We start from the raw sequence: 10,000 nt of genomic DNA on the forward strand, positions 1-10,000 counted from the left end.
TTCTAAAATGTGTGTGTGTGTGTGTGTGGGGGGGGGGGGATTAAAAATAATGAAGAATGAGTGTGTCTAATCTTTTGATGTATCAAGTAGTGATGTATGGGCTTCCCTTAAAAAGTATGTCTAGAGGCAGTCTATTTGGAGAATAAAAAAAGTCATATGATACTTGGTCATTTTTACAATACATACTGTAACATAAATAAATAAATAAATAAAAACCATACAGGAAAACAGTAGCGCCACGTTCAAAACAGCTCGCGGTTTTGACAGCGGTTGTATTTCTCATCTTCTATAATAAAACATTAAACGTGCACTGGAATATAATTTCTCTCAATGTATCATATCATTGCTGCTCCAATATTAAAAGAAATGTTTTCTCAAGGCTGGGTTATGGGTTTTATAATCCAACCTCAGCTGCAACGACCTTCTCACCTGGTTCTGAGATCGTGACCCCCTCCGCATCCAGCTCCTGAGCTTTCCGTCGGGCCACGTTGGCCAACACAGGCTCCCCGCTGTCCCGTGCCACGTAATGGAGGTCCTTCCGGGAAAAAACCCCAGTAAAAGCAGAAAGTCAGACAGGAAAAAGACAGAAAAGAATCTCTACTTGTCAATGGACGATATTGAAGCGTTATTTTCTTATGCGGGTAGAAGAGAGCCAGACTGACCTGTTTGAAGTTTAAAAGAACCTTGAAAAAAAAAAATGAGTATCAAACTTTGTGAAAAAAAATCTGTCACGTTTGTTCTCCTTAACCCTCCCTTCCCTCGTTCTCTCTCTCTCTCCGTCTCTCTCTCTCTCTCTCTCTCTGATGGATCTTATCTCTACCGTTTCAGAAGCTGGAGCAAGGGAGGTGTGGAGAGACGAAGGTGTCACCTTTTAGAAAGCGAGAGCGGTGCTCTTCATGTCGAAAATAGGAGTTTAGATGTTCTCATTACGAGCAGGTGGTCGCACACACACACACACACACACACACACACACACAAAATGTCATTTTCCATCCCTCTCATCTAACAGAATGGAATATAATATCCTTATCGGCGCATCAACCCGCCATTTAGTCTCTGGATGTGCCTCCAAATGTCAGTTTACATTCACAATTCTACTTGGAGGTCTTTCTCTCAGACAGGAAATGTGAAATAGACAACACTTATTGACCAGAAAAATGATTTTGGGTTGGGTAATCGCATTCTTCAACAGTAAAACTATTTGCAGATATGTGCAAATAGATATGCTGCGGATTGTAGATTTCTAATATCAGATATCTTGGTGAAATAGCTGCTTTCAGGGGGGATATACAGGTGTGTGTGTGTGTGCCCTCTCTTGAGCTTCATATATTATAGTGTCATATTTATATTTGTAATATTGCCCTCGAATGGCATTCCGTTCAAATGCCAGAGTCAGTTGTGAAAAAGAAAATAGATGCAAGTTCAAGGTCAGGGGTTTATTTATTTTTTTTGCTGAAATAGTGTGCAACTGTCTGAGCAGCATCACAGCTGCGTTCCACTAAAACGTGTCAGAATTTCAGACCTCTAACTAGGAAAGACTAAAGAAAACGCCCCCTCAAGTCAGGGGTTGCTACTCAGAAACTCAGGACGGTCTCCTCAACCGCCGAGTTCAGCAAGTAACGTCAAAATCAACATGGCCGCCCTCAGCATCATCAGTAAACCAAGTAGCGCTCCTTCCCTTTATACTAGACTATTGCATATACGAGTATTTGCTTTAGATCACTCAACATACAGACCTACAGCCTTGCACCTGCTAGTTCACAATCTGTACTGTGATCTGAAATATGGCTGCACTGACTGTGATGTGATTGTAATACAATTTAATATAAGGAAGGAAACAGGAAACTGTTACAGGAAAATAATCAACAATGTCATGGTGTCCTGAAGATGATTCTTTTCCTACAACAGCAAATGTTTTATTCCTGTACTATACGACAGTAATCTGCCAAATATTGCAATTTTTTTCATTAAAGCGCACCTATTATGGTTTGGAAACGTGCCTAATTTTGTTTTAGAGGTCTCATACGATAGATTTACGTGCATCCGAGGTCAAAAAACACTTAATTTAAACTGCAGCGTTACTTTTTTCCTCAGTGTCACAAACGACTCGTTAAATGATTCGTTCTAAATGATTCATTCTAAACTCCTCCTTTCAGAAAGCATACTCTGCTCTGATTGGTCAGACATCCCAGTCTGTCGTGATTGGTCTACCGCTGTCAGCGAGCGGCCGATGAAGACCAGAGGCGGGGCTTTTTGTTACAAACCTACGTAGGTTAGTACAGGAAGTAAAGTCTGGAATCACTAACGACTCGATTCAGCTGTTCAGAATCGATTCCTTCTTTTGGGAGTCAGTAACTCGGTTTGTCGTGCGCTTTGATTTTTGAAACTTTGCCGACTTTTTACATTCACAAACAGCTACATATGTAACACACTACATGAAAGGTCATATTTGAAAAACCGTAATAGGTGCGCTTTAAGTAAAGGATGACACGTTGTACGTTTTATCCATTTATAGTTACATTTAATGTTGCGAAACATCTCTGAAATAAGTTCCTGTGATTATAGCAGGCTAAAAAAGTTGCTACCTCTCCAGCCTCTGTGTTTCTTTCTCTTGAAGTTAATACGGAAAACAAAAAACACCGGAAAGTGCAAAGTCCTCTGTCCGGAAGACTCTCCTGTATCGAAACCTTATTTAATGCCCTGACTCTGGAGACTCCTTCCAAAGACGTTAAATAAACATCTTCCTCACAGAAAACGCCACATCATCAACAATCACAGTTATCGTTTAAAAGAAATATGTTTATGTGGGGCATCCGACAACCTTTTAAAGTTAGTGGGTGGAAACACTACAACAAAATACTTCATACTGGTCTTAATACGATTCGATCGGAAGAAATCATCAAGAACCAGGACGTGAGCCAGTTCTGACGATCCGAAATGATCTGGATCTTAACGTCATTCAAAAAAAACGCTTCATAGCTTAGACGCTCCATCCTGAGCTTCCAAAGAGGCTTTATGCTGAAACGTTTGATTTCATTCACGAAGATGATTGTTTCAGCGACCGAACCAGGACGTAGTGGGAGAGCGAGACAGAGAGAGAGAGAGAGAGAGAGAGATGGGATCAGAGAAGAAGACGGAGAGAAAAAGCTAGAAATAGAAGCCGACAGAAAGAGAGAGAGAGAGAGAGAGAGAAGCTCAGCACTGAGAATCCACACGACTTGGAAGGGATAACAATAATTCCGTGCATAAACCATCAGATATTATGCGAGAAGCCTGAACAGCACACAGAACACGCTCTAATCTTATTTATTTAAGAGCTTTACGGGCAGATATGCAGCCTTTTAGCTGCGTGTTGGACTGCTGTGAGATTACACAAACGCCGCTCGAGTGCTGGTAATGATGACGAAAACGATGGCTGGTATTCACCTCGGCGCATAAAAGAGTCTGGCAGGAACTAGTGGAGTTGAGACAACACACATACACACTCTCTCACACACACACACACTAACAAAACCCAACACCTGTAATCCAGGCAAGCATTAATTGGCTAAACCAGACAGCAAATTCAACCCACAAACAAGAACGCAAGTATTTGTGTATTCTAAAAGTCCAAATACGCATTCAAAAACGTGTGTTTGATCTTTCCTGAGCAGACACACGGCTCTCGAAAGTAGGTTTTGTTTAAACCGTCGCACTCAAAGATTTGACGTTTTCTCAGATACGCTGCCATGTTTAACAGTAAATAATGTATATATAAAGACTTACAAGCATTATTTAGCATTTATTAACTCCAGTCTTAAAGCTGTAACTTTGTTTCCTTCAGCATGGAGAGCTTTCATTATTTTCCTCTAACAGCACCCCCAACCCCCCCCCCCCCCCCTCCCAAAATGTTTGATTCCTTACTTATGCCATCCTGTGCTTCAGTCTTCAGGCCAGAGGAGATTGTGCTTTCTGGTTTCTCAGTCACATGACAAGCTGCCCTTTAATGACTGTTCATAGCTGCTATAACGGGAGTTGTTGCGCTACATGTTCGGAGAACAGTTACAGAATTATTGGCACCCTAGTATCCTAATAATAATATCGGTTACTTGGTTGCATTAGGCTACTGGGGTGACCGGTATAGCTGTAGTAAAATAAGCCGACCATTTAAAAAGGATTCACGGTCGTTATGTACAACAGGTAGTCTTGGCTGACTTCTGATTGGCTGTTTGTTAATTAGAGGCGAATATTAAATCCGCTCAGTTCCATTCGAATGAGAGTGCAGGATATGAGGTCAGCGTGTGAAATTCTCGAAGCAGTGATTTCACAGATGTCGTTAATACAGACTTGTGTATAAAAAGAAAAACTGTTATGCTCTGACAAAGCACGGAGTATTGCTAGAACAGAGACGCACACACACACACACACACGGACACAAAAACCCCCAGAGTGCATGGTCATAACCTCCTTCCGTTCCCTCTCTCCGACTCCCGACCCTTCCACACTAAAAGTGGGCCCCTCACAAAAGGCAAAGAGAGAGGAATTCTTTCAGGCCTCTTTTCCTGGGTTCGGAGACAAAAGGAGCGCAGACCCCCGCGACACACAGGGGACGAGATCAGATCCCCACTCGTTCTCTCTCCCTCTTTCTTTCTTCCTCTCTCTCCTGCAGGGAGGTTAATTTAACTTTGGCTAATTAACATGTGGCACGGCTACAGGGTGAAATGCCGCCGCTGGCAGACAGAACCCCCCCCAACTCGCACTGCTCCTCCTCCTCCTCCTCCTCATTGCTCTCTTTGTTGATTTTCAATAAAGTGGCATTCATGAAGCGTTAATAATTTGCACCTTTTTTGTTCTCTCTCACTCTCTTTTTCTCTCTCTCTTCTTGCTCAACCGAACAATGACCGCTTCAAGGTACCTTTTCGCCAGTCCTCTCTCTCTCTCTCTCTAACTAACCAATCCCTCACTTCTTCTCCCCCGTCTCTCTCTTTTTCAAGCTCCACAGGTTCAGCTCCTCCTTCTTCAATCTGGACCCTCAACGGCAGCACTTAGTGTTGAATGAATTGGAACGCGAGTGACCGCCGTGAAAGGAGGATGGAGCGAGTGAGTGAGGGAGGGAGAGAGCGAGTGAATGCGAACGCTAATAGAGAAGGTGTCACTTGAGTGTGGAGTGGGGGGTTTCACACGTTTAGGGCACAGAGACGAGGCGAAGAAGGAAGAAGAAAAGATTTTTTCGCACCCCCCCGCTTTCCATCAGGAGCAACTGTTGCTCTCCTGATCTTTGCCCGACGTTAAATTTCCAACGCACCACGGCTTCAGGACGAATCGTCACTAATATCGTGGCCATATTTTAAATGAGAAGAAAAAAAAAAAACATCACAAGACAGGTATTATATACTGTATTTATGTTTTAAATCATACTCATCAGAGCAGCAGAATAGAGTGACTGTAAAAAGGGGCGGGGCTGAGATTGAATACATTATGAAGAGGTGTGGCTAGTGTAGTGCTGCTGTGATATATAAACTGGACAAAAGCTGAAAAAAAAAAACGCCCCTAAACCTCCAAACAGTTTAGCAGTATGTTTGTATTTTCCACGCAAATCATGATTACAACCGCAAAGAAAAGCCCTTAAGTACCAGGTATGATTCATTCTAATCACACAGGACTAAATCATCACTCTCACCCTGTTTGTCCACAGGAAGGTCTTCCATCTTTATGGCTTATCAGTCGCTTGACAAGCCGCAAATTAACTTCAATAGAGAATAAAGACAGGCCATAACATTACATAAGTGATAACAGGAGCTAACTAATCTCTCTGATGTTCCACAACATGCATCCATCTATCAATTTTCTGCACCGCTTACCCTACACAGGGTCACAGGGGAACCTGGAGCCTATCCCAGGGAACTCAGGGCGACACCTTGGACACACACACACACACACGTTCACACACTACTGACAATTTGGAAACGCCAGTCAACCTACAACACATGTCTTTGGACTGAGGAGGAAACCGGAGAACCTGGAGGAAACCCCCGAGGCACGGGAAGAACACGTCAACTCTGCGCACACGAACCCGCGTTCAGGATTCCGACCCGAAATCTCGAAGGTGCGATGCAAACGTTTTGACCACAACTTCTACGAAATCCAAGTCATTCGGACTTGCTTGTCACTGCTGACTGTGTGATATTAAAAAGGCGTCTCACCATGAACAGGTCTCGAGCGCTGATATCCAGAGCCAGGAGAAAAGCCTTCTCAAAGCGCTGGTGCCTGAAATGAAGCAGTACAGCGTTGGGCAGGATACAGAGCAGAGGTCTCAAAATGATTCATTCAATGGGGTTTGATATACAATTGAAGGAGAAACCAACGTAAAGTGTATTAGTAAGCTTCAATGTGCCTTGGCATACATTCTACAAGTCTGTGGATCTGTACTGGAGAGATGATAACAATGTTATTCCAAAAAGTCATCCCTCAGGTATTTAAAGAAGAGCAGCCCTAAAGCACGATGCTGCCACCACCATGCTTCCCCGTGGATATCGTGTATTGTGTTTTTACACCAAACATACCGTTTGGAATCGGTCTCATCAGACCAGAACACATTTTACCACATGGTTTGGGGTGATTTATTTGTGCTTGGATGTTTTTTTTGTGACAAAGGGCTTCCTTCTAGCAACCCCACCCCATATCCCAGACATGTGAAGAATACGAGAGATTGTTGTCACATGCACAGAGTAATCAGTACTTTGTCAGATTTGTTGATGATGGCCTTACCACGGCACATCTAATGTTTTGGAAATTCTTTTATACCCCTCTCCCGATCGATACCTTCCGACGGGTGAGATACCGTACATGCTTTGTAAGCTCTTTGCAGACCATGGTGTCAGCAGTCGGATGATACTAAGGACATGTCAAGAAAATCCTACAGAAACAGCTGATCTTTATGTGGGGTTCATTAGAATAATTCCAAGTGTATGATAATTACTTTGTGATTGGTTCATTCTCAACACAGCCACGTTCCCAATTATAAACGGGTGCGCACACTTATGCAACCAGGTTATCGTAACCTTTTCTTATTTTTCCTATTTTACCCTAAAATGTGTCTGACTGTTTTTCACTTAATTCTTATATGTTGTAATTTCACATCGAGGGTGGAAAAACGTTCTGACATGATTTCTCTCTTTTTCATGTTTTTACATCACAAAAAACCTGCCATTTTAATAGGGGTGTGTGTGTGTGCGTGTGTGCGTGTGCGCATACCTGATCAGATGATGGAAGAATCTCCGTGCGTAGCGGCTGATGGGGTCTCGATACTCCAGTATAACTGAGTCTGTTAAGGCTCTGGACGGAGAGTAGAACATCCCCAGAGCAGCTTCTAACTGAGCTACACACACATATACACACATATATACACATACACACATATACATACACACACACACACACAATAAAGTTATCATGAACATTTTATAGTATGGTATACACACACACACACATATACACACATGCACATACACATATTCACACACATACATACACACACAAAATAAAGTTATCATGAACATTTTATAGTATGGTATACACACACACATATACACACATACATACACACACACACACACACACACACACAAAGTTATCATGAACATTTTATAGAATAGTATAGTAGAGTAGAGTACAGTAGAGTACAGTATAGTATAGTGGAGTAGAGTATAGTAGAGTACAGTATAGTAGAGTAGTGTATAGTAGAGTATAGTATAGTAGAGTACAGTATAGTAGAGTATAGTATAGTAGAGTAGTGTATAGTATACTATAGTATAGTAGAGTAGTGTATAGTATACTATAGTAGAGTATAGTATAGTATAGTATAGTATAGTAGAGTATAGTAGAGTAGAGTATAGTAGAGTATAATATACTATAGTATAGTATAGTATAGTAGAGTGTAGTATACTATAGTATAGTATAGTAGAGTATAGTAGAGTAGTGTATACTATAGTATAGTAGAGTATAGTATAGTAGAGTACAGTATAGTAGAGTACAGTATAGTAGAGTAGTGTATAGAAGAGTATAGTATAGTAGAGTACAGTATAGTAGAGTATAGTAGAGTAGAGTAGTGTATAGTATACTATAGTATAGTAGAGTAGAGTAGTGTATAGTATACTATAGTAGAGTATAGTATAGTATAATATACTATAGTATAGTATAGTATAGTAGTGTATAGTAGAGTGTAGTATACTATAGTATAGTATAGTAGAGTATAGTAGAGTAGTGTATACTATAGTATAGTAGAGTATAGTATAGTAGAGTATAGTATAGTAGAGTAGAGTATAGTAGAGTATAATATACTATAGTATAGTATAGTATAGTAGTGTATAGTAGAGTGTAGTATACTATAGTATAGTATAGTAGAGTAGTGTATACTATAGTATAGTAGAGTATAGTATAGTAGAGTATAATATACTATAGTATAGTATAGTATAGTAGTGTATAGTAGAGTGTAGTATACTATAGTATAGTATAGTAGAGTATAGTAGAGTAGTGTATACTATAGTATAGTAGAGTATAGTATAGTAGAGTACAGTAGAGTAGAGTACAGTATAGTAGAGTACAGTATAGTAGAGTAGTGTATAGTAGAGTATAGTATAGTAGAGTAGTGTATAGTAGAGTATAGTAGAGTAGTGTATAGTAGAGTAGTGTATAGTAGAGTATAGTAGAGTAGTGTATAGTAGAGTATAGTAGAGTAGTGTATAGTAGAGTATAGTAGAGTATAGTATAGTAGAGTACAGTATAGTACAGTATAGTAGAGTAGAGTAGAGTATAGTAGAGTATTGTATTTCTGTGGATCTTCATCTCACCATGTAACACTATACACTTATTACACATACAGTATATTATCATGCAATATTACATTTACTCAAATCTAAAAATCTAAATATTGTGTTTATTGCTAGATTAATCTCCATGTTTTTTATTTTCTGTAGCATACAGCATTACAAGGAAAACATTACAGCTAGCTCCATAACTACTGACCTGAACTTAAAAAATCTTTGATATGAATGAGTACCAGAAGTAAACTGTGTGTCAGGTAAATGCTGATTGGCTAATCCAGTGTGATTCGGTTGGGGCTGGGCCGAAAGATTTGCCTGGGATTTTTTTTTTACTCAGCTTGTACAGTTCTCTTAAATATACCCAAATACTTATTTAAAAAAAAATGGAGGGGCGGTTCTTGTAGCAGTTAAAAGTCACCTTTTGGCAGAATTCATGTAAAAGGTGTGCTTGGTCTGATGATAATACTCAAATCCTCAAATGAACTGTAAACAACTCTATTATTACATCGATCACTTCTCTCACACCATTCTCTTCACTACTTTAGTCATCCTGAGGCTACATGGTACACTCCTCACGTTCTTACCTTCCGTCCGCTCGTCCAGTGGTTTTCTGAGCAGGTGATCAGTCACCGAGATGAGACCACGATAGCAGTCTGCTCCCATCATGCACCAGTCCATATTACCCAGAATGCCCAGTGCAGCATCCACCTCTCCATAGCGCAGACGATGCTGCAGGAGTTCACCCACCCCCAGCTGGGCCCCATTCAGTATACCTATACAACACACACACACACACACAACCCATGTGGAACACTCGCATACATGCAAAGTACACACCCCAGACAGATGGCTCAGACACGCACACACACACACACACACACACACACACACACACACACACTCAACAGTACACGTGCCAGGGAGAGATGGCTCTCATGCACACGCACAAACACACAAACACACACACAAGGCTCACACACAGAAAACAGAAAATCTGAAACATCATGTACAACACACTCAGAGCACACACACACACACACACACACACACACACACACACACGTGTTTTTCCACTCACCTCCTCTTAAGTGCTTTTAACTCTTAAATGCAAACTTAAGAGGAGATGAGTGGAAAAACGTGTGTGTGTGTGTATATATATGTGTGTGTGTGTGTGTGTGTGTGTGTGTGTGTGTGTGTGT

General features: G+C 40.9%; 2 protein-coding genes across 7 annotated transcripts in view; one reads left to right on the forward strand and one right to left on the reverse strand.

Annotated features, from left to right (window-relative positions):
- Positions 1-10,000, forward strand: part of LOC128612459 (octapeptide-repeat protein T2-like) — a 32,450-nt gene that overhangs the window by 17,928 nt on the left and 4,522 nt on the right. The window contains exon 2 of the mRNA XM_053632682.1: positions 3,086-3,193. Coding sequence (XP_053488657.1) covers positions 3,086-3,193 — 108 coding nt within the window. The remainder of the gene's footprint in view (positions 1-3,085; positions 3,194-10,000) is intronic.
- wdpcp (WD repeat containing planar cell polarity effector) overlaps positions 1-10,000 on the reverse strand; it is an 83,647-nt gene that overhangs the window by 11,314 nt on the left and 62,333 nt on the right. For 2 of the 6 annotated variants that reach the window (XM_053632676.1, XM_053632674.1), the window contains 5 exons: positions 9,386-9,574; positions 7,234-7,357; positions 6,183-6,246; positions 663-683; positions 430-535 (listed from right to left, as the gene is read on the reverse strand). In XM_053632676.1, coding sequence (XP_053488651.1) covers positions 430-535; positions 663-683; positions 6,183-6,246; positions 7,234-7,357; positions 9,386-9,574 — 504 coding nt within the window. The other 4 variants (XR_008386753.1, XM_053632675.1, XM_053632677.1 and 1 more) reach the window with 4 other exon arrangements.

The sequence above is a fragment of the Ictalurus furcatus genome, chromosome 9, assembly GCF_023375685.1.
Source record: "Ictalurus furcatus strain D&B chromosome 9, Billie_1.0, whole genome shotgun sequence".
NCBI lineage: Eukaryota > Metazoa > Chordata > Actinopteri > Siluriformes > Ictaluridae > Ictalurus > Ictalurus furcatus.